This window comes from Toxotes jaculatrix, chromosome 1 (assembly GCF_017976425.1).
Source record: "Toxotes jaculatrix isolate fToxJac2 chromosome 1, fToxJac2.pri, whole genome shotgun sequence".
Classification (NCBI taxonomy): Eukaryota; Metazoa; Chordata; class Actinopteri; family Toxotidae; genus Toxotes; species Toxotes jaculatrix.
The window spans coordinates 16,301,761-16,328,906 of NC_054394.1; the positions used below are offsets into that span (position 1 = coordinate 16,301,761).

The window sequence follows — 27,146 nt, forward strand, 5'->3', positions numbered from 1 at the left end:
TTTAAATTGAGTTGCAATTAGTTAGCCAAACATTCAAACCACAATGGCCATCTTCCACTGCTGAACACCTGTGACTCCCCACATGTCCTCCCTGTATTTCCCACCAGGTTTAGGACCCTTGCTATCCAAAGTTGCCAACATGTTATAAACAGACTGGAAATCACACAGAAAGTCAACTCAAACTGGGCATTTCCTGATACATATAAAATCAGAAAGGTTTGCTTGACCTGGCTTCATACCTGTACCTGAACATGTGCAGAAAGTTAATTTATTTAAAGAAAATTAAATAAAAATAAAAGACTGAAGCACAACTACCCCATACATCCCGTAAATGACTTACAAGTGCCTCAAGAATTTGGGAGCATGTGAATGAGTTGCAGTCCACATGATGGACACTCTACAGATAACATCAGTGAGTAGGGACACATTTACATTTTACACTGAAACATCTACTGTATGTCTCACTCCTTTCAAATGTGTGCAAATCAAGAACAGGCACAGAATTCCTTTATCTAAAAGCATCTCCAAGAAACACTTTAATCAAATCTTTTTTTTTTTTAATAAATGAGGCCTGAGCAAGTTCAGAGGATCAGAGGGACACAGTGTAGTCTGTCATTTATACAGAGCAGTAAAGAGCCAAGAGCGCAGCCTATCAGTTAATGAGGGAGCACGCATGCTGAGGGAAGCTGCCAATGAGCTGGGGAGGAAGGTGTAGTACAGTAAGCCCCCTTACCGAGCATCCCTGTGTCTCCAACCCACGCACGCCCATGCAATAGCCCCATTACTCAGTGGAGGATGTCTAGATGCTGTGAAATCCTGTTTTTAAAATGTACTTGTTTGAATTCATTGTAATGTAATATATTCTTTGTTGAATGTAGTAATTAGGTATTTATGAATATATGGCTGTGATTTCAGACAAAAAAGAAATAAAATATTTCAAAAATGTTACATATCACCCTTTGTCTGTTTTTAGATGCCGGTACAGAAGGATGACAATTTCAGAGGAAGGTAGAAAAAAAAATCAGAGGAGGAATTATTTTGGTTACCTATTACTAACCATGTAAAACTTTATTTTATGTTAGCATTTCTTTGTGGGTACTATGTTCTGTTCAAATTTCTTCAAATTTCAGTCAGTCCAGCAAACCAACAGATCTCCATTCCCCTAGAACATTTTGTAAAATTCAGAAAAAGTATTACACAAACATAATGATGACAAATAAACACAATGATAAAAAAAAACAAACAATGTAGGGAGGAATGAGAGAAAAAAAAACATACTGATACCATAAACATACACACTAATTCATTTATTTTGCCAAATATTGAAACACAAAAATGGTGGCTGTTTCAACCTACTACGAGCAGCCTGAATGACTTTAAATATGTACACATTGCAAACAGCAGAAGCATATAAAGCTTATATGCTTGTAAATATGTACAGATTAACACACATCTCCCTTGAGAGAAGCATAATCCCTTAAAAAGGCTGAGTAAAACTCTTGTGCTGTCTTCAGTTTCAGAGAAAACTGTCTGTTCAGTCATGAAGAGATCACTCAATGAGTACACCCCTCAGTCCAAGGCTTTATCCACAGCCTACCCAAATTCTAGGACAAGATCCAAACCTGTTCAGCAGGCCTCGATCTAGTGGATCAATAGTCCGTGAACTGTCCTTTGCTGGAACCAGACTGCAGATTGGAACGTAGTTTGTACATGAAGTTGAGAGAGTCAAGAAAAAACGCTCGAATGGTGTTGATCTCCATGAGAGTCAGGTTGTCCAGCTATAAAGAGAAGAAAGCAGAGTGAGGCAGGAGGCGATGTCAGTTTTCAACGAGCAACAATTAAATATGACATTCATGCTCTAATGGCTGCAGTGAAAGCTTGTGCTCATATCCACTGGATCTTAATGTGGCTGTGAAACAGGAAGATGTAGGGCCACAAAACGAGAGGATAAAAGGATAATCCCAAATATTTAACAAGACACTGAGACCATGGCTGCTAATCCTGTTGATTAAGAAAGAATCAAAGCCTCCGAGGTTTACCTTAAACTAATGAATGTTCAGAGTTTTTCGTCTCTTGAAGAGCATAAAGTTATTCCAAGGCGCTCATATTTTTCTTTAACTTCAAGTTATCATATTAAAAGATACTGTGTGTATGAAGCTGCGTTATCAATATCCAAGAGCTACAACTTACATTTTTTAATCACCATTGATTAATCTGTCAGTTATTTATGTGATTAATCAATTAACTATTTAGTCTATAACCTGTCAGACAACAGAGAAAAAAGTCTTTGAAGTTTTGAACCTACAATCTAAAACCAAAACATATTCAGTTTACTATCACAGCAAAGTAAGAAAACCAGCAAATGTCCACATTTTAAAGGCCAGAAATACTGAATTCTTGGCATGTTTGCCTAAACCATTAATTCATTAGGTTGTTGAATTATTTTCTGTTGATGAACTAACCACTTTTTTGTCTTTTCTCAGCTCTACAATATCCTGTCAAGTTTTACCTTGGCATGAGCCTCCTGCTGACCGATGAAGCTGTCGGCGGACAGGCGAAGTTTGGCGACACGTGTGTCCCAGATGTCTTTGACCAGTGTGCGGATCTCATCCGCTTTAGGAATATTGTCAGATGCGCTACAGAAACATACAAACCACTGAGTAAGACAGAGCGCCACTCGCACAGATGATAACTGTTTAATCACCACAATAAGACTATAGGCCCTATTTCTGCAGGGTGGTTTACCTGAGTTTATAAGACTTACTGGTTCAGTAGCAGTTTGGTCAGCTCCATGTAGTAAGGGCTGGGAACAGGTGTAAAGGCATCCTCTTTCCTCTCAAGGTCTCTTATCTCCTCCAGTTTCTCTGCACAATGGAGCATATCATAGACAGAAGGCAGGTACCAAACAGTAATTTAATGCACTGAACTGCCAGATGGAGGAAACCTTTGTGTATGTCAATAAAAAGACGTTCTAAAGATTTTCAGGCTTCCTCTCTCTCTGCAGTGATGGCTTTTCACTTGTCAAGTAAAGGTGAAATAGGAAGAGCAAACTGAAATCTTGAAAAGTATAAGGTAAACAATATTTTATATCTTTCTTCGTGTCAGCAAAATCGCCAATGAATACACCTTTCGAAGCCATTTGTAAGCCATTTGAAAACATGTCAAACACCTGTGTTTTGACTCTTACCGACATCCATCCACTCAGGAGGAACAATTCTACATTTCTGTCTCTGCTTCAAGTTAAGAGCCAACCACACAGGAACATCAACGGGCAGGCCAGGATTGAAAGGACCCAGGTCGCCCTGATGACAGGAAGAACAGATTTTATTGTGAAAAAACGTTTGCACTTCACGCACAGAGGCTCCTGACTCCATCTTCATTAACATACAGTGTTGAGTGCAGATCACATGTAGAGACGCAGCTTAATGTATTAACGTTACAAAAGGCTACTGCACTATAACGTAAGTACGAAAATCTGAATCCAACAGACAGTAAGGTTCAGTGTACGCAAAGGTCTTAGGACCAACTGTGTGAAATAACGTCTCGATCAATGCATCCGGTTTACTTACTCCGATCAAATAGATCTTTTCTAGACTGAAATTCGGTATTATCTTCACCGTCTCTTTCTCGGCGAGGAACTCGACCTCCGAAGGATCCATCTCTCTGTTTGTTATTTTGTTTCCCAAAACTTCACCGTCGGATTCACGCTGCAAAAATGTTCCCGCGCTGCGAGCCACACGGAAATCAAGGAAAACAAGGAGAGGACAGTCGCGTCATCGGCAGGAAGCACGGTATCATAAAGCAAGCACCGTGCACCACTTTGTAAGCTTTTACAGCTTACTTCAGTATCTCAGTGTATGTAATCCCGCACACCTGGTGTGCCCGAAACTGTAGATGAATTGCAGTTTAAAGGCTGTTTACTGGCGCCCTCATGACGACTCTGTCTACACCTTACGTTTCTGCTTTGTCTGGCGCGGAAGGAAGGAGTGGGTCACGTGACACTGTAGGAACGGGTACAGCTAAGCGCCGCCAGGTGGCAATACTCACCAAGCGAAGAGGAGGCTGGTACAGGTACTGTGAAGCCACTTACAGAATCTCTGCACTTGTGTATTTGGACTGTTTGTATTGTATTGTATTGTATTGTATTTACTAGCGCAAGAATAGTTTTTGACGTAGTTTTAGTTAGTGAAGTAGACGTATAACGTACCTTAAAGTACACAACATACAGCATCATTTGATTAACAATTACATACTTCTCCTTAAATGATAGAATCTCATACCTGTGTAGAATAGTCACAAAGCTTTTTAATTGGAGACCGTGAGCATTAGTCCAAATGTTAGTAATTGACAGCTAAAACAATCAGTACATTTTAGTAGATTTTACCGCTTTATTGTTTGATAATTAACATTTAACAATACACAGCTCTAGCTTCTCAAATGTACACATTTGCAGCTCTTCTCTGTCTCGTGTAAATTCGGTGTCACTGGGAAATTATGCTTATTTTCACTATTTTGCAGTTGTTTAATGTACAAACAACTTGTTGGGAAAATAGTAAGCACATCAATCAGTAATGAAATGAAATTAAATGATTTGTTAAGGCCTCGATCAGATAAACCATCTGATACTCTTATGAGGACTATTTAATAATTACATTCCTGTAAGAGGAAGTGTAGACAGTGGCTGGAAAATGAGCAGATCACTCTGTGCCACTTCTGTAGTCATGAGTAGACGACAGAATAACTACAAAAATAATCTACTGCACATGATAATAAGATCATAGCTATGAAGGATTTTCACCTGAGAAATAAAAATCTCAGAAAGAAGAAGCATGTGAAACTCTTAAGTGCCAAAATCCATGCCAGATTAGACATTACAGACAGTACATTACATTACATTTGACAAATTGATGACAGAGAAATTTCCAGAAGCCCAGCTACAAGAAAGTAAAAAGGGGTGAAAAGCTCAGCATATTCACTGGGTATTTTAAAACGTGTTGTAAATCATAACTTCCCGGTAAAGGCAGACCAGAGAATTACATTTAGAACAGTTTTAGGCTAAATCTGCTTGGTTAGTAAACTTTTTTGATTTAGAGGAAGTTTAAATTTATGTGCTATTAATGTGAATTGGCTCCAGTAACGATGCAGTTTCGCAGTGGGATAAATAATATTATAAAAATATCATAATTCTTTTTCCTGTATTTCTACTTAACAATGTTAGTTACATATATATTTTCATTATAAATTCTGGCATGCAAATTTACATATAAAATTATTTTTTATTTTATTCTCCATTGTACCTGTTGACAACATGTAACAGTACCAAATGACCCCGATACAGGTGTTACTGATACAGCTGCAAACCTTGTTTGGCAGTTTTCACCCCCAAAACCAAACCAAACCAAAAAGCTGCAGTCCTGGAGCTAGTAAGTTATTGTTTTCAAACTTTTATCAACATTAGTGTGAAGGTGGTGGTATAAGACACTAAGCCAAATAATTTACTAAATGATATAAAATGAGTCTGACAGAGACTTGGATCATTTCAAAAACATTTTATTTCATTGTACATTCAGTTCATAAAATTTCTGTAAAAATGTGACGTCCACAATTATTTAAGTAATTATCTCGTACTGATTCATTCTAATCTCAAATACAAAGGTATCCTCACATTACTTATTTAAGATGTTTAACAGTACTTATTAAATAGCTGGATTCAGAATGGTCAATTTAGTGAAAATAAATACTATTACCTAATTCTTAAAACAAATATCCAACACAGAACAAAATTCACACATTCCTGTGATATGATTCAGTGTAGTTTTATGAGCAAATCTTCCAGAGCAACAATCAGAAGCCAGTATGCCAACATGTATATAATCCAGAATCACATTCTTAAGCGTTCCATTGACAATAGCAGGAGAAATGCATCATAGAAATGCTAGTGTACCCATTAATAATTTAAAAGTCAAAGCTCTTGAGTCAATCATCCTTTTTGTCATTGCTGTGCATCTACACAAGAATTCTAGCTGGCATGTTACAAACAGTCCAAAAAGACAAAACTTATAAGATACCTGCCTCTCTGGTTCTATGTCAACCATATGCTCTTTTTATAATTTTTTTTTTTTTAAATTCAACTGCCCATAAATATCTTCAGACTACAGTTCTAACATGAATTTTGCTTCAGGGTTTAAACAAACTAGAGATTTTAATAAAGAACATATTTATATTATATCTCAGAAGTACAATTGTCTTCTAAATTTTTTTTGTTAAATAATTTAGGACTTTATCTCTGTATGGCTACTGTCTGTAAAATTTAAGAGGAAAAAATAGATCACATACTCTAGAATTTAACTTTATGCACACAACTATGAATAAACACAAACCATTGCAGAAAAAATGCATTTAAGTTGCATTCAAAAAACATAAATTCTTTCACCACTTCAATATCACCTTTTAAAGGTGGACACATGCCAACAGTGCACATATGGTGCTTGCCCTTGAGAGATTTTGGCCAAAATGATCTGCGCTCCTTGAGATCCCATCAGTACGGGAGCCTTTTGATGGGACAAAGACGACACGTTCAGCATTTTTATATTCTTGTGCTACACAGTAAGTAGCATCATGCATGCTGATATGGCAGCAATATGCGTGTGTGCGTGTCCATGGTACTCCTGACTGAGGGTCTTAACACAGATCCAGGACGGACTTGTTGATCACAGGGTTGGTCCAGTCATTTCTCAGGTCATCCAAATGATTGTCAAAGTCAATCAAGTTCTCGTAGGACCTGCCCTCTAACAGAGCAGATGTGATCTTCTGTGCTTCACTCCAGTCCTCAAAAGATTCACTGGAAGAAAAAAAAAACATATTGCTAAATATTGTAAGTTAATGAGAGAACAGGAGCTTTTAAGCCAGAAACTGTGATTGAACGCACATAGTCCACACAAATCCTGCAGTGAAATAGCTCACACACACAGAGACACTTACGAAGTTACTTCTCTGCTTTTCCACTTGTTTTCGTGATGATCGTAGATAAGCACAATGGGCTCAAAACAGCTAATTGTTAATCTACTGTTGTCCACCTGAGAGGAAGAAAACATAACAGGGATTTTGTGGCAACTATGATCTTGGTGAAATGCAGGGTAAGAAGTGTTATGTATAACTTTATAAGATCGGACATGCGTTTTCCATGTTTTAGGTAAATCACTTTCTTATCCGATGTACATTGTATCCGCTAACAATTTCTGAAAGCATAATGTAGACTGTGTTTCCACCACCTTCCTGGCAGGAAATTACATTAATTTTGTCTGTACATTATTAATCATCATGCATTATTAATCTAATTTCAACTGGATGGAGATACAGTTAAAAAGCACAGATGGTTTGGAGAAGTCTTGGTGCATATAGGTGCTAGTGAGAAGTGCCAACAGCTAGCCTACTGACAGAGAATACCAGACTTTTATCATCCCTATCGGAATATTTATACACTGTTCATTCGCAGATTTAATGATGATCTGCAGCTAAGTAATAAATCATGTTTATTCAGGTTTTCAGACTCTCTAAGTTGGTTTTATACTGCCTGGGAGGTGGATGAACATACTTGTTAAACTACAAATGTACCACAAGCTTTTGAAAATAGGACTGTCGGCATTAATGTATTTATATTACTTGAGGTAAATGGACAAAAGCATGTAAAACCACAAATACAGTCCATTAACACCAGCCTAAATCATTTACTATTACCATAACAATTGCTGCTTCACTGAAGTTCTCACAAATCCTGGCAGCCACTTTTTCTGCTACTTGGTTGGGTCTGCAAGAGAAAGAACCAAAAACTTAGCCCATCAGAGTCCAGGGGAGTTTGGGGCATGGTTTAGAACAGGTGGTTTTCCTGAAATAGGGGGGCTGTTAATGTCAGTGTGGTTTTCAGTACCTTGAATCCTTTGTGCGTTCATTGGCTTGATAATATCCAGCAATTACATAATTATTTTCTTTACACCAAGTATCGATCTGAGATAGGAGCAGGAGCCGTGGAGCCGACATGAAAGAGCAGAAGGACAGCAGAGATCAGACATAATTCATTTTCAAAAGGATGCTATGCTCAGTTTGGAATTTATTGTGTACACATAGCTAAAATGTACATCATTTTGAAAGCTGTATTTCTGTAGTGCTGTTGAAGTGTATTTCTTGATACAGAAAGGTGATTCCAATATTTAATATGCCCTCATTGATATAACAAAAGGGACATAACATTAGAAATACCTGCAGTACAATTCAACAGGACCACTAACTATAGCCTAACAAACAGCCATGAAGCTGAACCAAAAACCCTGAATAACTGAACTTTTGTCTTGCGGGACTGTTGTGTTAGGCTGTATTAGTTTAAGACAGGTCGATCCAGTTAACTTGCAGCTAAAGGTATATTTTACTTGACGGATACTCACCAATGTTAAAGCTACTTCTAGCATTGGTGCCAGAGCCAAAGTACCGTGAAAGAGTGGCACACAGTCCACACACAACACTGGCTCACTGTGGCTGTCTTTCTTTTTCTCCTTCGTCTTTTCTGCCACCAGCAATCCATTCACTGCGCAGTGGGGATACTTGGCAGCATGTAGAAGCATTTTACAGTAAGCCTGGCTTGTTAGTTGAATAGGCATGTTTATAACGAAAAGAAAAGAGGCAGAATCGGTGGAAAGACAGATCCTGCCAAAGTAGCTGCACGTTGAAGAGGGACTGTTACCGGTTACCGCTAGCTATGGTTACTTATCATGCCCAGAGAAAAGTAGATATCCTCCTCAGCAAGTCACCTTACAGCCGCAGTATGTTGTCGACGCTAAGCCCTCTAGCGAGTACATGTAAGCTTTACAATCACAACAGTATTTTTTTTCTATGCTAGTTGAATTACTCGGCGTCACAAAATCTAGCCACAGGAGCTAATCTCTCTCTTCCACCTTCCACTCGTTTCTGCAGCACCGGTGGTGCCGTAAATGAGAATGGAATTATCGCGCACAACGAGATCGTCTTCCGTGCGTCCTGGCCTGGTGCGACCTCCGCGTTTACGTCACTTGCGTACTTCCGTTCACATTCACAATCACACTTCCTTTTCGAGCATCGGCGGACGGAGCGAGGAAGAGAGAGTAGGTCGTATTTTAGCTACCAACAATGTTTTACTAGCCTGATAGAAATAAACTACACGTTGCCACTTACCCACGCCGTGGCATTATACACATTTAAAGAGATGAAATGGCAGTTTTAATCGAAATAAGCGATTGTGTAGAAGTGACTTTGTCGGCTCGGATCGGCAGCTAGGACGGGCTAACTAACCGGCTAGCTGTCGTTAGCTTCTAGCATCAGATTCGTGAAGGAAGATGCATTGTGCAGACAGAAATTGTCAAAGGATCTTATAAATGCAAGTCTCAGTCAGTGGGATAGTGTTGAATTATACAGTATTGACTTACAGAAACCGGCGTTTCTATGATTATTTTTTCCCGGACGCTATGACCTTGTGTTTGCAGCTAATGCTAACATTAGCTTAGAATTGCGGTGTGACGGTAGCCCTTTGGTTTGGACGCGCAGTTTCAACAACAATAAATGAACACACCTGTAAATAGATAATACGTTGTAGTTGATGTAAATGTCGCAACCGAATGTAAATTCTAATAAAGCTTTCTGGTAGGGTACTTGGGTGTTTAAAGACTGTCAAATGTTGGGGAGCGTACTATTTTTATAAACTTATGAGAATAAAATACTTCTTGAAGAAGCAACTTCACACCAGTTACATGGATCTCTATATACGTGGTTTCATGATGAGACGGGTTCATTTTTCATGTTAACGTTAAAAAATGTGTTCTCTAAGGTCTAAATAATTTGAATTGAGAATGTGTGTGAACATGTCGAACATGTGCAAAGTGTTAGTTTAGTAATATTTTTCCTATGCTCTTTTCTGCAGAATGCTGGCCACCAGAGCACTTCGCCTTATTGGCAAACGTGCCATCTCCACATCTGTCTGCGTACGTGGAGGGCATGGTACGTATCACTTGAAATGGCATGAGGTGTTTTCTATTTCTGGCTGGCAGTAGAAAAGTTTGTGTTCCATGTATTCATCGTTTCTAGTTCTGAGACTGGTATATTGATGATTATAGTTGTGTCACAAACTGTTAATAAACGTATGTAAGCATTACCTTTTCCCCAACAACACATTTTCATCCTGTATTGTGAGTCTGAGCAGTGAAATCCAACAGCTTCAACCCCCACCCACAAACACCACACCTGCTAATTTCATGGGATAGCACATCCTCAACCAAATCCAGACAATTTTTGTATGTACTTGGTTAAATGTTGTCAACTATTGAAACTACTATTGAAAAATGGATAATTAAACTCCAATGTGGTTTAAGGTTTGTGGAATTTCACAAGAGAAAGATTTTTCTTTGAGTCCATCATGTGTGTCAAAACACCAATCATTTGTATCCTTTACACCAAATATTCAAATTGTGTCACAATCTCTAGAAAAGAAACTGAGGAATACGACAGGTGACATGGAACAGAAATCAGATGATGACATTTAGATGCTTACCGTTGTTAGCAGTGTTTGTTCTTTTAACATTTAATTCACTAAGTAATACAAATAATTTTAGAATACACCTGACATTTCAGATAAGCCTGGCATTTCTAGAGAAGGTTGACACAAATGAGGGCATTAATTGTCAGCAAAAGTCAGTTGATGAGTTACTCCCTGTCGTCCCCTGTAGGAGTTGCCAAGGTAGAGGACTACACTCTGCCTGCCTACTTTGACAGGCAGGATAACCCCCTCCCGGATATCTGCTATGTGCAGAACCTGAATGCCGAGCAGAAGTCCCTGAAGGAGAAGGAGAAGGGCTCCTGGGCTGCACTCTCCAATGATGAAAAGATTGCATGTAGGATTTCATGACACTGCACTCTGGCTTTCTGAGATGCTCAAATGTTCATCGCATTTTTTGGTCAAACTGATTTTATCCCCAGCAAATAATGCCGTAATATACTCTATGTTGTAACATCTTACTTTGTATCCCAGTCTTACAACTTTAATCAACTAGGTTTTGTGTGTTTTCCTATGGTCAGTGTACCGCATCAGCTTCAATCAGAGCTTTGCTGAGATGAACCAGGCATCAGCAGAGTGGAAGTCTGTGGTTGGAGGGGTGTTGTTGTTCTTGAGCTTCACTGGACTGGTGGTTCTGTGGCAGAGAAAGTATGGTACGTATGGAAAAATTGGATGTATGCATGCAAATGCGTGCAAGATGTGATGTACAGCTGTCTCTGCTTTCCACCTATAGGCTCAGAGTGATAGAAGAGGGAAGTTACTAATTATTTGTTCGCAGTCTGAACAGGCGCGTGGCTTCACACGTTTTATTGTCTGTTTGCAGTGTATGGACCAGTCCCACACACATTTGACCCTGAGTACAAAGCCAAGGAGCTGCAGAGGATGCTGGACATGAGAATCAACCCAGTAGAGGGCTTCTCAGCCCACTGGGACTACGAAAAGAAGCAGTGGAAAAAGTAAAGGACCCAGAGGACCATAACACATACTTGAAAATAAAGGCAGACCAACTCAAAAAATACAAGAATACCTGTATTTCTGTATTTATCAATTGTCCACATTACCTCAGCTTGTTCATTTGGAAGACCTCTTCCTCTTAAGGTCATTGTGTAATATAGAAATAAGAATAAAAATTGCTCAACCGACGAAACCTATTGAGTTGTGTTAACTTTTGAACTTCTACAGGAATACAGATTTTATGTTAAATGATTGTTTCATATCAGGAATTCAGGAAAGATTGAGAACTTAAAATTATTTAATGAGGCAATTTGATATAAATTTGCAGTGCCTTTGCGATGTGACTTGATGCTTGGGATTTTTTGTTTGTTTTTTAATGTAGGGCCTGTAACTGTAGAACAGGTTTTAGGACTTTCAATCCAAGAATTCTCTTCAGAAGAAACAGAAGTTGCGTTGCCACGTTTGTGTGATGAAGTCAAAGGCTCGTTAACCGCTTAAGTTTTGGTGACATTAGCAAATGATGGCATTTGTCCTGTTCAAAAATTACAACTCATTCAATTATTCTGCTCGTCAGTGTGCATCACTGACAAAACCAGGTCACAGTACATACAAAGAATGTCCGTATGTCCGCATAATTTCGTGATATTGGCATTAGAAGTACAGTTTGTAGTATTGATGAAAGCTTGAATTGAATTACTCCTTTTCAGTGACGAAAACAAGTTGCAATTGTCATGCTATCAACATTTCATACTCTTGAAACAAGCATGTGGGTGATTGGGTGCGGGGGTAGGTCGGATTAGCCAAGGATTACTAACAGGAAGCATCGTTTATGGATTAAGTTTATAATGTTATTCAGTCTCCAAATGGGGTGTTAGCTAAATAGCTACGTAATATAAAAGATTTATGGGCTCCTCGCAATAGTCATATGTCTAAATCCTGCACTGAGGCCTGTATGAACATTTCAAACCTCCGATTGAAGGTGAACTCGTGGGGCGGGAGAAAACAGCTGAGCTGACGGCGACGTGTTGTGATGTCACTTACCGGATGAAGCAGCAGCTGCAGCGGTTTCACGTCAAAACAATCCGGAAGAGGACGCAGCGTGTCGGAACTGTAGTGGGTGCTGAATCAATAACATTAGTGTTTTAGGCATGGTGGTGGAGCTTAATAATGTTGTTGACTAGCAGACAAACATAGCGACTGAAGCGAAGGTTTGCCACTGTCTAATGAGTTTGAAGTCGGTCACTACAGCCTCGCGTTTTGGATTCAGATTCCATGCAAACACATTAAAGTAGTGCAGCTCATCGTACGCTGGTCCAGAGTCATCATGGGGAATGGAATGAATAAGGTAGGGTTTGGTTTACTGTTTTTTCTGGTTTTATGTTGTTGTCTGTGGCTGTTTTGTGGTATAACTCTGCAAAGTGTTGCCTGGTGGACGCCTGCCTCAACTACGTTAATCAATGGCGTCACATGTTTTGCACTGTCCCACGCTGATACTGTGTGATAGGCAGTGGTAATCAACCAATGTGCGCTGGCTAGTGAGCTCAGAAGTTTTTAGAGCAGCAGGCAGCTCGTCATTTCAATGTTTCAATCACTTGAGATCTGATGGTATTTAAAAAGCATTGGTTGGTTTGAAGGTGTAGCCACAACTGATGTTGCATGGATAGAAATCACAGGTAGGGGTTGTTTGGCTTGGGTCTGCTAAAGTGCCCAAACACTGACACGTCCTGCTCTGTTGCTGAGCCTGACCTTTAACCTTCTGATAAGGCACTCATTTAACTTTACTCTGAGGATCAGATCAATAGATTATTACAACACTGTTAGACTTAGTTCAAATTTTGCTCAACAATTTGTATCTGCCCACCCAGTTACGATACAGTGACATTTAATTTTCAAATGAGATCACTTAGATCACTGCTAACATGCAAAATGACACAGATGCAGAGTATATATTAGTTAGTCAATATAAGGTGAAAATGAATTTTAACATCACATAATTTCTGTTTGAAACCACTAAAACCAGCAAATTTTAATTTCATGTGAAAAAGACTTTGCCTAAGCAGATAAATTGGTCATTTGTATTTACATTTTTAATTACCGCAAAAAATGCAGGCTGTGTTCGTCATACATTTTATTAGTGTGAATCCAGCACTTAATGATTGTTAGACAACTGCTGTATCATAGTACTAGTACCAAAGTTTTACAGCAACACTGAGAGGCTGCCTGCCGCTCATCACTTTGTGCTGATAATCATGCATCGCTGCTTCTGGCCTTGTATGGCTGTAGGGAATGCTTCCTTTGCTGGTACTTGGTTCTTAAGCCTTAAGCCTTAAATCCAATCTGGCTCAACCCAGAACATTTGTTCCTTTCAAGTGAAGTTTTTGAAGCTGGACTGTAATGAATATCTAACCTGTATGTAACATGTCTGCGATTGCTTCTTCACAGGTCGTCGATGGGCTCTACCTTGGGAATATAAGAGGTAGGACAAACATGATGTAAAGTGATTTACTGTTTCTAAATTTGATACACACAGTATAGTTAGGGCAGGCCAGGCTTTTAGTACAAAAGGCAGAAGGTCACAATCAAAGGCCATAAATGCATGTAGGAATGAGCGGTGGAGGGGTTGATACAGTAGGATATTGTGACACTTTACAGTCAGTATTCTTAAACACAGTTCTCTGTTTTGGTAATTTAAACCTTTCATTTTGCCCTCATCTGCTTTGAAGGGTTGTCAATTTAAGTGTTTTGCCTTATGCAGTATATTTATAGCAATGGTTTTTAGCTAAAGATTTTGAAACTAAAAATTATTCTTCTGTAAAACATAGGTTGAGAAAAGATGTAAATGCCTCATTGACAAAAAGAAAAAAAAAACAAAGCTAAAGTGTTGCTTCATATAAAATAAGAGCCAACAGTTGTTAGTGTGTCATTCCCCGGCCTAGATTAACCCCTACCCAGTTAGCATGGCATTTGCAGCTTTCTAACTTTAGCTGCAACGATGATGGCTCCACATGATGGCACAAGCATAATGGCTAAAATTAGTTCAAGTGACAGGAACAAGTGACCACAGGCCTAACTGTCCCAAATTGATGTTGCAGGACAGTAAACAGCTCACAGACCTGCCTCTGCAGCAGCTTATATTATAGCTGTTGGTGTGTTTGGTTGATGTAGAAATTTACTGACAAGAGTCTGGTGAGATATAGTTCTTTCTCCCCTTGTCCCAGATGCAGAAAACAGAGAAAGTCTCTCCAAGAATGGCATCACCCACATCCTGTCTGTGTACAACAATGCTAAGCCTGTTTTTGAGGTTAGTGGACAATCCAGGTTGGCTGGCATTTTTGCAGTGTCTTCATAACAAATTGTAATGAATAAAACCAATACTTCCTGTGGAAATTTCGCTATGACTGTGCACATCTCTTTAATAATGTAATGAGTGCTGTTAGCCAGCTGGGGGTGGTGATGAGTTGTGATTGGACCAAGAGAGTTTTGTGGGCAGTAAATGTTTGATTCACAACTATGTTCTGTGAGCTCCAGCCACAGAGGCTAATATTTATAGCAGATGAAAGTCATTTGTTACAGCCTTGCTGCCCATGATTCATTAGCAAAATCCACAACAAGTTCTCCAGTAGCACATCTAGTTGTTGGAAAACTGAAGTGGGAATAATTTACCCACTGTCTTGAACAGTGGGTAAATTATTATTTTTTAAATCTATATTTATCAAAATAAAACAAAACCCCATAAAGCATTCATAATAAACTATTACACTGCTTACAGATGAGTTTTACCACACAGATAAGAAATTTCTCTGGTTGTCAGAAGAAGGCTACACATTAGATAAGAGTGATGCTCATTTGCAACAATATGGACATAATTTTAGCCACTGATATAAGTATAGTTGAAGATTAACAGGCAATATTCAGATATAACATGCACAGCCTATATTCCTATATTCTCTTCTTCTGTTTTGTTTCAGTTGTTATACAGTTTTTCATGTATGTTTTACAGGACATGACATACCTCTGTATTCATGCAGCTGATGCTTCTAGCCAGAACCTGTGAGTAAACACATGCGGCATGCACACACTACTGCTGCTCATAGCACACATTTAAAATGTCCTTGTTCATGTGAATTTCTGAAGCTGTAATGAGTCATTCAGTATGGTTTCAACACTGTTACCCACCAGATTGCGTGTGACTGCCACACAAAGAATGGTAGTCACACGCAACTGCAAAAAAGATATATATATAAAATGTAAAAAAATTTTCAACAGTTTTGACAGAAAACTGCGATTTATTTTGGTAGTTTTTAGACATTTACTACAGACAGTGGCTTGCTCCGTTTATACTGTTTAAATTTAAGCAGTATATTAGAAAGCAAAGTGAGCAGTAGCTCTCAGATTATTGCTTTATCAGATTAATGCTTTATCAGTTATGTTCAGCTCATGTTATATAGATATATGAAGTAAAGTAGACCCTGCAATATTGAATTAATCTTGTAATGTTCCTAAATAGCGAGCACTAATAAGAGTTTCTATTTCTGTGTTCTGTACATAAACGGGTGACAATTTAATGGAATGACCACCATAATGTATCTTAATAAGTTTTTGGGTGACCATGTGCCGCCAGAACCAGCACCAAAGCCCCTTGGCATCGATTCCACAAGTCTCTGACTCTACTGGACTGATGGAACACCATTCTCTCAAAAGATATTCCCTCATTTGGTGTATTGATGATGGTGGTGGAGAGCACTGTCTAACATGTTGGTCCAGAATCTTCCATAGGTGATTGCAAAGGCCATGGTATATGATTCACATCATTTCATACACCACTTATGCATTATGGATGGGGGCATTGTCATCCTGTTTCTCCTCTGATCTTTCAGGTTTTTTCCTTTACTTTGTCACCCGTCTGTATGTCTGTGTGTGTGCGTGTGTGTATGAGAGAGAGCGAGACAGAGAGAGGGATAGAGAGAGAGAGAGAAATATGTGTTCAATGTGTCTTTGTTCATCAGGAGGCAGACTCAGTGTTGAAAGAGGCATGAGCTGTCCCTCCACCCTTGCAGCAGTGCCTAACACAATGCATTAGTCATAGTATTTGTGTTAAAATTTCTGTGTAGGGTCTTTGACCTCATGTGACATCAGCTGCAGTAGTTCTGGATTAATACTCAACGTGGGTTAAGGACACAAAACAGAAGCATTAATCAGGGGTTCCAGATTGAGCATTAGTGCAGAAGAGCAGTGTCATGTCTTGTTACCCCTGTAGCCCACTTTTCAATCAGTACTGGTGCTGGTGAAGAATAATGCTGTTGTTGCTGAACTAGTGCCTTCTACTGGTTGGTCAGGGTTCCTGCACAGACAGTGGTGGGCTCTCAGAAGAACCTGTATAAATTTCCAATGCATTATGCTTCTTGTTGACAGGTGAAAAGCTACTGTTAACACCATGTGCATTGGAAGTGTGTTGCTCTCTACACTATCCACAGGTTAACAGGAAAGTCTGCAGTGACAAAGACTGTAAAATAGGGGAAATTTCAATGCTGAAATGTGGACAAAGACAAGACAGAGAAAAATTTTGATGCAGGATGATCAGTTAACCTGCTGATGACGTTAGGCCAATCCACCATGACCAGAAAAATGAATAATTTACAGGGTTGCTGTTAGACTGTAAGTTAATGCAGAGTTTATGTGAATGCACTGGCCAAATGTTGGAGTTTTTGGCTTGGATGGTGGTAGTGAACTCTCCAGAAGTCTAAGTCTGGGCTTTGAGCTCTGCAGTCGTTGTTGTTGTTGGTGTTTCTTCAGCTTGTGAAAAAAGAAAATAGAGCAGGGCGAAAGTTAATGAGAACTGAGGTTTAGTGTTTGTTGGATATTGCTGATTGGGTTGGGTTGGAGGTGTCTGACCTCCACTGTCGCAATCAAGCGTCCTTCCCTCAGGCAGCAGAGGAAGGAAACCTTAGTGTGACATCTGGCTGTTGGCCTCGACCACCCAGGGCTTTAATAAACCCCTTCTGTCACAATCACTGATCTGACTGATGGGAGTGGTAAGGCTAACTGCCGCCCCACCATGCTTGCAAACAGCTAGGGGCCCCTATGGCCAGGTCTGATGGCCCCTCCCATGTGCGAGGTCCAAGAGCAGCGACCGTCTTTTGGTGCAACTGTAGCGGTGTGACGCTGTCTGAAAAACCTTAAACTTCCATGAATCCCCTATGTCTCTTCTGGATGGATGTAAGGAAGTCATGGTCATTCATGTAGCCATAATTCACAGTTACTGTCTCAGTTGGCTTTGTGACTTAGCATATAACAGGATAAAATGAAAATGATAAGTAAACCCCAACCATAGACACTTACGAGGCAAGGAAACCTTATTCGAAAAAATTAAAGGTTACCAATCTTTATCATGGCCTCAAAAACATCCATTTCTTTGGTCGTAAGACTTGAAGTGGGTGACAACTATCCTCACAAAGGTTAAATGTCAGTAGAAATAAGCTGGGATATCAAGGCCAGCTTGGTCACCATTCTCAGAGATGCTGTCAGGGTTATTGTAGAATTGACAGTGCAGTGATATGATGTCATCACATCTGAATCTGAACAAAATATGTTACTGAAATTACCTTGTATGTTTATTTATGTAATTACTAACATACACATGATCGTGTTGGTAGAGGCACAGGGGTTCCCCTTTTTTGTGAACATTCTCATAAGAAGTGTGCTATGGTTTTAATGCACAATGTGCACTGACCATGAAGGTGTAAACTCATTTGCATCAAACATTTCCAAAATGAGATGTGCATTTGTGCAAGGCGTGCTTGGAGGAATAATTTTTTGTTTAAAAAAATGATTTCTAATGCCTATTGATCTAAATCTATTAAATACATTTTTACCATACCATAAAATTGCAGAAGTTCCTTTTGCACTCTGGATGTACTACAGGTCAACAGCTTATTGTTGTTTCAGTATTATTCTCTGGATTCAGCTGGTCAAAACCTCAAATCTTTGTCACAAGGTAATTTTCTGCATATTAAACAAGACGGCCGGAAACCTCTGTGCTAGGAAGACAGAACAAAGTGCTGAGGAGACATCTTTTGAAGAGGAGTTTGGATCAGAGGAAGGAGGAAAAAAGAAAAGTGGCAGTCAATCTATTTTAGCCCCAGTCTGTTATTCTGTCTGCTATTGAGTAACCAGCATCTGCTCCTCAGGAGACAGTGCTATCAGCCATGCAGTTCTTGATTATGCAAAACACCATCAGTGTTTCCTGACAATGAACAAGTAGGATATTTGAGGAGCAGTTGCACTGTACTGTGGTGTTTTGTTTTCATTTTTATTTCAAAGAAGTCTCACTTTCTGAGTTTATCTCTTATCTTTTATGATAAGAACCTATTGTTCGGTTATTTATGTTTTTAATGGGTTGGGATGTAACAGAATTCGTATAGTATGTTATAGGATTTCTTAGTTCTTAGTTAGCTTATATGTTTGAGATGGCTGTTTGACACAGCTTATGTGTGAGTAATAACTTCTAAGTTAGGAGGGTATAATGTAAACACAAATGTTCCACCATAAGAGAAGACCATTGCTGTCTTTTTGTTGTAAAGTTTAAGTAATTCATTAGGTCATTTTCAAACACAGAATCAGTGAGTGCTGGACCCTAACGTTATTTTGCAGATAGACAAAAAAACGAGCACAGTTACTTCCCTTGTCTGTGCCTTCTGTCTGTCCTCTGGTCTACCACAGACTAGCAGGCCTGACCTTTTTTCTCACATGACTAGCTGGAGTAATTGAAAGAAAAATCTAAATCTCTGTTTTTACAAACTAAGGATCATCTATCAAAACTACCTGCCACACTTGGGGACTGTAGTCGAGACTTACCTGCAGTTTCTACAGTCAAAATCAGAACATTAAAATCAAAGTTTCAGCAACCTCGGGCCTCGAGTTTCAGTTCAAGGTGTACTTTCTCATATCCTATAATGTGTACTCTATTTTTAGCTTTATAACCTTTCTACCACTCTACCTTTGTAAAAGGAAGCTAGTTTCCTGATTTCATAAGTGGCATTAATACTGTTATTCTTGATTCAAAACATTTCTTTCTATATTTCATATTGCATACCACAGAATACATAATGTGTGTCATACTGGTTTTGTCAGAAGTTGAAAGTAGTCAGTAATTTAATAAGTTGTTCTGTTTTTGTGTGTCTTTTTTTTCTTTCCAGACTACAGCATTTTAAAGAGTGCATCAGCTTCATCCATGAGTGTCGCCTGAATGGTGGATCTTGTCTTGTTCACTGGTAGGTTTTTATCTAAATCTGTAACCAGCCCCTTATTGGAAGCTGGGAGTGTTATATATAGTCATATAAAGTGTGGATGTAGGCGTTCATCAAAGCAAATCAAAGGACAGAACCAAAAACAAGCCTGACGAGCAAATCAGTGACATAACATTTATCCTATATTGAGCATGAAGGTTCAATTTGAGAAGAATTCAATACCTGTTATTTACTTAATACCAGTAAGAAATGAGGTTTTAAACACCCAGCAACTTTATTAAATGACCAAACTGACCCGATGTCCCTTGTGTTGCTTTAGTCTTGCAGGTGTGTCCCGCAGCACTACCATGGTGGTGGCCTACCTGATGACTGTCACACACTACAGCTGGGAGGAGTGTCTGTCCGCCGTCAAGGCTGTTCGCTCTTTTGTCGGCCCCAACTATGGCTTTCAGCAGCAGCTGCAGGAGTACCAGACGACACAAGTCTCAGAGGTACACACACCAAGGAGCACACAGACATGATGATTACAGAAAACATTCAGCCCTTTTTTCTCACTGGCATTTTCTATCTGTAGTTGTATTAGCACACAAATGCATTTTTGTGTGTTATGTGCTATTGTTGGCCACTTAGACATGCACAGGAACTCACAGGATATGATGCATATAACCATCACACTGCACATGCAGTCCGTGGTTAACCTCTCAACCGTTAATTGTGGCTGTCTTGTTGTCATGGAACGTGATACACCTGACAGTTGTGGTGGACTGTCTCATGTGTGATAATTCCTGTGTAATATGTTTTATTATTGCTTGTATATGTGTGATTCCTGTAGAGGCCAGTACATGATAAACCATCATTTCTATGACTGTGTTGCATTTTCTGAGATTCTCACCTACAGCCAGAAACAAAACAGCAGCAGAGTGCATCAAATCTCACATCACGTCAAAAGACGTTTAGTGCAAAAGAGAAAAAAAAAAAAATGTCAATCAGATATTCAATCGACAAATTATAACAGATGTCTGTGTATGGTTCATAGTACTCGTTTGAACGGTATGTGAAAAAATCTAATAATTCATATCACTTCTTGTATAGATATCAGAACTCAGAGCAGGTGGTCCTAGTCCTCCTCTCTCATACATTAATTGGCATTATTTTATTTAAATGCAAATTGCGACTTCTCACTTTTCTAATATGAGTTTTTCCTTTTTGTAAAGAGAGCTTTGTGAGTATATTTACAGTGGATTTCTGTTATTTGACAGGTGAGGAGCCTTTTAGGGTACATAATGCATGATCCTGTACTCTTGGAGACAAAACATCCCCCCATTGCACTCATAGTTTTGATTTGTCTACTTTCACTTTGAAGAAATATCACCACTTATGGGAAATATTCATTGGTTTAAACTTCCTAGTTTTATGTCCGTTTTGGTTTGGAACCTTTTTTAATATATGCAGTTAGTATATAAGAGGTGCACATATGCTTGTATTAAAAATGCCGGTTCAACCCTTAAAGACATTGTCCTTATGTCATCTGAGGACCAGTGCGCTGTTTTGAAGTATTAATCATATTTTCACATTTTAAGGAGTGAGGAAATTTCTATTTGCATTTTATTTCGAGCCAAGGTCTTCATAGCATTTTTATGCTGGTGGGATGTGTTACATGAACACACAGTAGGTAGCTGTTAACAGTTTTAAACATTTTTGCAGCCTTTTAGTTACTTGAGGGCTCCCAGGGTGTCATTACAATTACAATGGCACTGACCTAACCATTGAGTTAAGAAGGGGAACTGCAGGGGGGGTTGCTGGAATTGCATCAGCTTGGTACTGCTCATCACGTGTTTAGCATTACTGTCAGCACCTTGCAACATAACATGACTGAAAAAAAAAATGCTCATTGTTAGTAGGTCTTGCACTGATTTCGAGGATTTTAAGGGAAATGGGTTTTTTGTATTTGTGCTTTTCCCACATCAGCCTCAGAGAGAACGTGTGAAATTCTCAAGGCAACCATCAGTATTTACTGCTGCAGAATCACTGCTGCAGAATCACAGTAACAAGGTGTGTAAAATACACATCAGTGCACATCCAGTCTCATGAGAGAATCAAATAGTTTTGTGCCTTGCCAAATGCCAGTGTCATGTATGAACTTGAGGCTCTCTGCTTCAATTCAGACTTTTCAGAATTTTACGTTCTATTTAGGTTTTGTTACATTTGAAATCAATTTTCCTTTACGTATACACTAGTATTGTTTATCTTCACGTCAGCACAGATTGTACTATATGTATATACACACACTCACACATTGTAAATATGCCAGTGTCAACGCTGCTCTCATTTCTTATTCGATTTATCTTGACGTATATTTATTGATTTTTAAATCTATCTTAATGAGGAACACTCAAAAGGACTCCTGACAAGATTCATTTTCTCTTTCAAAATGACAGAATTGCAGTTAGCAGAACATTGCGCAACAGCTGATATAAGTCCACTTATTGATGTTTTCTTTGTAATGTGCTTTGGACTCTTTATTTGTTTTTTGAGTTGTCTTGATCCTATGAGTCAGTGCCATACTGTTTTGCCTTTTAGGTTGAGAGGTGAGAATACTTATTTTAGGAAGATGAATTTATTACTTTCAGAGTGACTTTCACTTCATTGTATTTCGTAAAGAATAAGACATTGCACAAAACACCTCATAATTCCTGGATATCATTTCAAAAATTTCAATTCCTTGCTTTTTGGACAAGTTGCTGTCGCTGAAAACTCGACCTTTACGCACATTTTATACTGCTATAGTTTGTATCTTCAAATAGTGGTTACTAAGAATTTGTGTGACAAACTGAAGATGCAAAAACAGCATTTTAGTCGGTTGCATGGATTGAGCTGTAATCCCTGAGCGATTTTACTTTGACAACATCCCTCTCTTGAGAACCTCCTTTGAAACTTCTGTAAAAACCACTATGATAATTTAAGTCTTGAACATCTTATTGCTGCTTCTCCAATTTATAGAACTTGTTACATTTTGGATGAACCAACTTAATTAAACTTAACAAACCATAACACCAACTGTGACATACTGTGTTATCATCAGCAGACTTATTGACCATACAGTTGGGCAACTTGGACGTATCCTGTCAGATTATCTTGCTATAAGGGACAAGCAGCTGGATTTAGGCCTGGCTAATGTAGCTTATGAGCCATGAATTTTCAAAATGAGTAAAATACAGTAAGTTGAAAGGGAAATTTTCCTTACATAAAAATAGGAGTGTGAGGGGAAAGAAGGGGAAGTCTCAGGTGACTGTATGAGCAGGAATGTCTACAGACAGGCATTTCCTGAGAAGTGTTTCATTAAAGGCTTTCTGTCCTGCCTTCTCCTCCCACTTGCAAGTCACAGAGCAGGCTTTTATATTTACCAGCCCTTACTAGGAGGACACTCATTCCTTATTAAAAAGAGACCCAAGACATCAAACACAGATTAGATCAATTAAGGCCTCAAAGAGATGCTGGCTGGGTGCTCCTTTAGAGATAGGGTGAGGAGCTCGATCATCCGAGTGGAGCTTGGAGTACAGCCGCTGCTCCTCCACATCAAGAGGAGCCAGCTGAGGTGGCTCAGACATCTATTTAGGATGCCCCCTGGGCACCTCCCTGGGGAGGTGTTCCGGGCATGTCCCACCGGGAGGAAGCCCCGGGGAAGACCTAGGACATGCTGGAGGGACTATGTCTCTTGGCTGGCCTGGGAATGCCTCGAGATTCCCCCGGAAGAGCTTGAAGAAGTGTCCGGAGAGAGGGAAGTCTGGGCGTCCCTGCTTAGACTGCTGACCCCGCAACCTGGCCCCGGATAAGCGGATGAAGATGAAGATGAAGAATTAAATAGAGACAAACCGCTGCAAAATTTATGGCTACAACTCTGCACACTACTAAAGGCAAATTAAAACAATATCCCATAATAACAAAGTGACATTGGTTACAGCTCGATTACAATCCACTACAATCTGCTTTTGACAAATTAGAAATTGGATATGATGTACTGTTTAAAGACACTACATCATCTGTAAGGTACCACAGGAAAAAAAATTGCCTAATGCCATTTGAACTTAATAAAATTACGTTATTTTTTCTCCTCTTGTCTCCAGTACCGAACCTGGTTACACTCCAGTTTCCGTCCCAGTCCATTCAATGACCAGGAGCAGGTGGGAGCCCTGCTCAGCCAGTACACAGAGCAACAGGCGAGCCAGAGGAGAGGAGCAGACCAGCGCTGGATAAATCAGGGTGTAGGTGTCTGTGCTCTGCCCTCCGATCCTGATGATCCTGAAGGCAGCAGCTGAAACATGGGCCTCTGGCCATGCCAAAGTCCGTCCCAGTTCTGTCTTGAAATGGCAGTAGCTTTTATTCTGTACTCAATTCCAAATCAACCCTTAAATTATATCCAACTTTAACTTTTGTATAACACTGAAAGCATAGGTTGAAACAAATGCCCCCTTATAAGCCTTTTTTTGTTTTTAAATTTTCTTTATTTCCATGTGTCATAGTCATTTCTAAGCAATTAAGGTTGATTTAGAATTGGTCTACAGACTCTTGTACACTATCAGTACCCCCCAAGCTCCACAGTACAGCCACAACAGAGGTATCGGTGCTCACAGATGCCTTACTCTAAACACCTCTGCACCTTAGCCATGATGAATACACTATACTTCCATGTGGTCACTTTACATCTGCAATGTTCGGCTTGGTAGCCTTAAAGATGTGACTTTTATTAATGCTGTCTTAAAGGAACATTTTGCCTTTAATTATGTGGATGACCAGTATGTGCTGGTGGATGAAATCCACCTATTTGACAAAAATTATTCTGACCACTTATTCTAACATGTACCAGTTTGTAGTCCTGTCTGGGTTCTGAATGGTAAACTCTTTAATAAACTCTGCAGCTTGGGAAGTTAGCATGCTTGCCAGGCTAACAGCATAAAATTCATGCATATAAAAATCATGTACATCCTATTGAAAGCAAACGCTACTGCTTGTCAAATGTTTAGACACAATTGACACTAGAGCTGTGTCGAAAAAAACGATTCTCCTATTCTGAATCGATTCTCATTTAATTTTCTAAAGATCGATTCGTACGTGTTTGCTTATGAATACGCGTCATCGAATTCACGCATGCGTGCGTGGTGTGAAGCTACCAAACAATGAACATGGCGTCCGACGTAATTTAGTAATGCCCAAGTTTGCACTTTTTTATTTTTAAAGTTAACTAAGCATTGCTTACTGTCTGACGATGTTCGCTGTTTGGCAGCGTCACACTATGCGCATATGTGTGAATTCGATGACGGGAATTCGCACCTTGCACAACATGGCGACCACTAACGTTGGAGCTTGAGTGTGTGGGCCAGTACTTCCCGTCAAAACTTCTGGTGACATTTTTTCTCTAACGTCAGCGGTCGCCATAATGTGCAAGGAGCGAAATCGTACGCAAGCACGTACGAATCTATCTTAAAATAAAATGAGAATCGATTCAGAATAGGAGAATCACGTGTACACTGCATGTACCGCTGAAATACACAATAACTAAATACTGGTCATGGTGTCGTTGGCAGATCGCTCATCGCAGATCGTTCGCTAGCCACTTACACATGTTAAAACACCGGTAAATATATTACTGTTGCACATCACTGCCACATTGTGAACAGCATCTGTTTACACCCAGTTGGATACTGTTCTTTCTTTCCAGTTGGTACTTTACTTTTTCATTTGGTTCAGTCTTTTTTAAAAATTTTCGAGCCTTGTATACACTATTTGTACCAATGTCTGCTACAGAGTCTGGCACAAACAATGCCACAGTGGAATATAGTGACCTGTTGGATAGCTGGGAAGAAAAACCTGTGAGATGGCTCTGTCCCAGCCAACAAAACTGTTGCTGATTTATTTCTTACCAGGCAAAGAGGTCAGAAGACAAAAAACAAAACCCTTTGTTGTCTCTCCACCATCAACTGATATTATATAAGCCAGGGGTGACATTTGCTAGTAAACTATGCTACTTCAGTCGGCTACAGAGTTGTAGAGAACATTGGTTCATATCATGTCCATTTAAAAACATGCACCTAGGAGTATCAAAATTGGCTAAAGGTTCCTTTAATTAACATGACATAACAGGTTAAACTGGGGAGCTACATCAAGTATGATGAGCTGAGTAAATCTGTAGCTACACATGAAGGATCTCTGCAAGTCTTCCTTATTATACCGAAGCTCTGATTTATCATTTTATTGTGACAAAATTGATTGAGGGAATCTGTGTTTTAAATTTCTGGGTAACTTTTATTTTTTTTAAATTGTATATTTATGGAGGGGTTTTTTGTTTGTTTTGTTTTTATAATAAAATGCAGCGATTGACAAAATATTTGGAAATGCTAATAAATCTGTAAGATCAATGATATTGTATGTGTCAGTGTGTAAATCAAAGAAATCTTGGGCAGAGAAAATTATCATACAGTATACGTGGCAGGGACGGGCTGGCCATCGGGAGGTTCGGGAGGTTTCCCGAACGGCCGGTCTGTTCCCGGCTGGTGGTCGGAACATTTTTTTTTACCCTATAAAATGCAGTATCAGTGTACCGCGGCAGCGTGTCCTCGCAGCCGCAGGTGGCACAGAGTGGAACGTAACCAAGGCAAGAGTTGTAGGTTTCAGCAGTGAGGATCACTTCCACGTTTCTCGGCTGCCACTGGGGGCTGACTCCAGAAGTGAGCAATTATCCATTTACCCCATGTTAAAATAGCCAACATTACAGCCTAAAAAACATATAATTTACACGCTGTTACATTTTTGTGTTTTTGGTATCAATTGATCAGGGGCAGGCTGTTTATTTTAGTAAGAACAAAGAATGTCATGAAACAGCTCATAATACACTAAGGCGTCAAAAAATGCCAAAAAAAAGTCAAATTTTTGTAAGACCTAAAAATGTCATAAAAAACGTCATATGGCCGTAAGGCGTCAAGATCGGCCAAAAAAAGTCAAAAATTTTTTTGACCTCAAAATGTCATAAAAAACGTCATAGTATAGTAAGGCGTCAAAATCGGGCAAAAAAAGTCAAAAAAAATTTTTGACCTCAAAATGTCATAAAAAACGTCATAGTATAGTAAGGCGTCAAAAAATGCCAAAAATAGTCAAAAAAATTTTTGACCTCAAAATATCATAAAAAACGTCATAGTATAGTAAGGCGTCAAAATCGGCCAAAAAAAGTCAAAAAAATTTTTGACCTCAAAGTGTCATAAAAAACGTCATAGTATAGTAAGGCGTCAAAAAATGCCAAAAAAAGTCAAAAAAATTTTTTGACCTCAAAATGTCATAAAAAACGTCATAGTATAGTAAGGTGTCAAAAAATGCCAAAAAAA

General features: G+C 39.2%; 4 protein-coding genes across 5 annotated transcripts; 2 read left to right on the top strand and 2 right to left on the bottom strand.

The window, feature by feature from the left end:
• Positions 1–1,033: 1,033 nt before the first annotated feature.
• gins2 (GINS complex subunit 2) lies at positions 1,034–3,953 on the bottom strand. Its single transcript, XM_041066985.1, has 5 exons — positions 3,570–3,953; positions 3,188–3,302; positions 2,765–2,864; positions 2,510–2,636; positions 1,034–1,778 (listed from the first exon to the last, which is right to left on the bottom strand). Exons 1-5 carry the CDS (start codon positions 3,657–3,659, stop codon positions 1,650–1,652), a joined length of 561 nt encoding a protein of 186 aa, XP_040922919.1. The 5' UTR covers positions 3,660–3,953; the 3' UTR covers positions 1,034–1,649.
• A 1,581-nt stretch (positions 3,954–5,534) lies between these two features.
• On the bottom strand, positions 5,535–9,579 carry emc8 (ER membrane protein complex subunit 8). The gene is made up of 5 exons (XM_041039001.1): positions 8,439–9,579; positions 7,928–8,004; positions 7,738–7,807; positions 6,982–7,076; positions 5,535–6,841 (listed from the first exon to the last, which is right to left on the bottom strand). Exons 1-5 carry the CDS (start codon positions 8,649–8,651, stop codon positions 6,682–6,684), a joined length of 615 nt encoding a protein of 204 aa, XP_040894935.1. The 5' UTR covers positions 8,652–9,579; the 3' UTR covers positions 5,535–6,681.
• Positions 9,049–11,715, top strand: LOC121182479. 2 transcript variants are annotated; one of them, XM_041039012.1, is made up of 5 exons: positions 9,049–9,131; positions 9,944–10,020; positions 10,746–10,910; positions 11,095–11,226; positions 11,397–11,715. In XM_041039012.1, the coding sequence occupies exons 2-5, from the start codon at positions 9,945–9,947 to the stop codon at positions 11,531–11,533; spliced, it is 510 nt and encodes a 169-aa protein (XP_040894946.1). In that variant the 5' UTR covers positions 9,049–9,131; position 9,944; the 3' UTR covers positions 11,534–11,715. The 2 variants fall into 2 exon arrangements, with proteins under 2 accessions (XP_040894946.1, XP_040894955.1); XM_041039021.1 differs by having other exon boundaries at positions 9,080–9,135.
• Positions 11,716–12,611: 896 nt separating this feature from the next.
• On the top strand, positions 12,612–26,186 carry dusp22a (dual specificity phosphatase 22a). Its single transcript, XM_041033063.1, has 7 exons — positions 12,612–12,872; positions 13,970–14,003; positions 14,746–14,828; positions 15,528–15,577; positions 19,723–19,797; positions 20,093–20,264; positions 23,898–26,186. The coding sequence occupies exons 1-7, from the start codon at positions 12,852–12,854 to the stop codon at positions 24,087–24,089; spliced, it is 627 nt and encodes a 208-aa protein (XP_040888997.1). The 5' UTR covers positions 12,612–12,851; the 3' UTR covers positions 24,090–26,186.
• Positions 26,187–27,146: the final 960 nt, after the last annotated feature.

Bases quoted from the DNA above. Each gene is read 5' to 3' on its own strand.
- gins2 (XM_041066985.1), bottom strand. From the start codon at position 3,659: ATGGATCCTTCGGAGGTCGAGTTCCTCGCCGAGAAAGAGACGGTGAAG. The intron at 3,303-3,569 runs GTAAGTAAACCG...TCCTGTCATCAG, and splicing joins AAAAGATCTATTTGATCGGA to GGCGACCTGGGTCCTTTCAA. The intron at 1,779-2,509 runs GTAAAACTTGAC...TTCTCTTTATAG, and splicing joins AGCAGGAGGCTCATGCCAAG to CTGGACAACCTGACTCTCAT.
- emc8 (XM_041039001.1), bottom strand. From the start codon at position 8,651: ATGCCTATTCAACTAACAAGCCAGGCTTACTGTAAAATGCTTCTACAT. The intron at 8,005-8,438 runs GTGAGTATCCGT...CTCCTATCTCAG, and splicing joins TAGAAGTAGCTTTAACATTG to ATCGATACTTGGTGTAAAGA. The intron at 7,808-7,927 runs GTACTGAAAACC...TTTCTCTTGCAG, and splicing joins GAACGCACAAAGGATTCAAG to ACCCAACCAAGTAGCAGAAA.
- LOC121182479 (XM_041039012.1), top strand. From the start codon at position 9,945: ATGCTGGCCACCAGAGCACTTCGCCTTATTGGCAAACGTGCCATCTCC. The intron at 10,021-10,745 runs GTACGTATCACT...CGTCCCCTGTAG, and splicing joins CTGCGTACGTGGAGGGCATG to GAGTTGCCAAGGTAGAGGAC. The intron at 11,227-11,396 runs GTACGTATGGAA...GTCTGTTTGCAG, and splicing joins TCTGTGGCAGAGAAAGTATG to TGTATGGACCAGTCCCACAC.
- dusp22a (XM_041033063.1), top strand. From the start codon at position 12,852: ATGGGGAATGGAATGAATAAG. The intron at 14,004-14,745 runs GTAGGACAAACA...CCCTTGTCCCAG, and splicing joins CTACCTTGGGAATATAAGAG to ATGCAGAAAACAGAGAAAGT. The intron at 20,265-23,897 runs GTACACACACCA...TCTTGTCTCCAG, and splicing joins AGACGACACAAGTCTCAGAG to TACCGAACCTGGTTACACTC.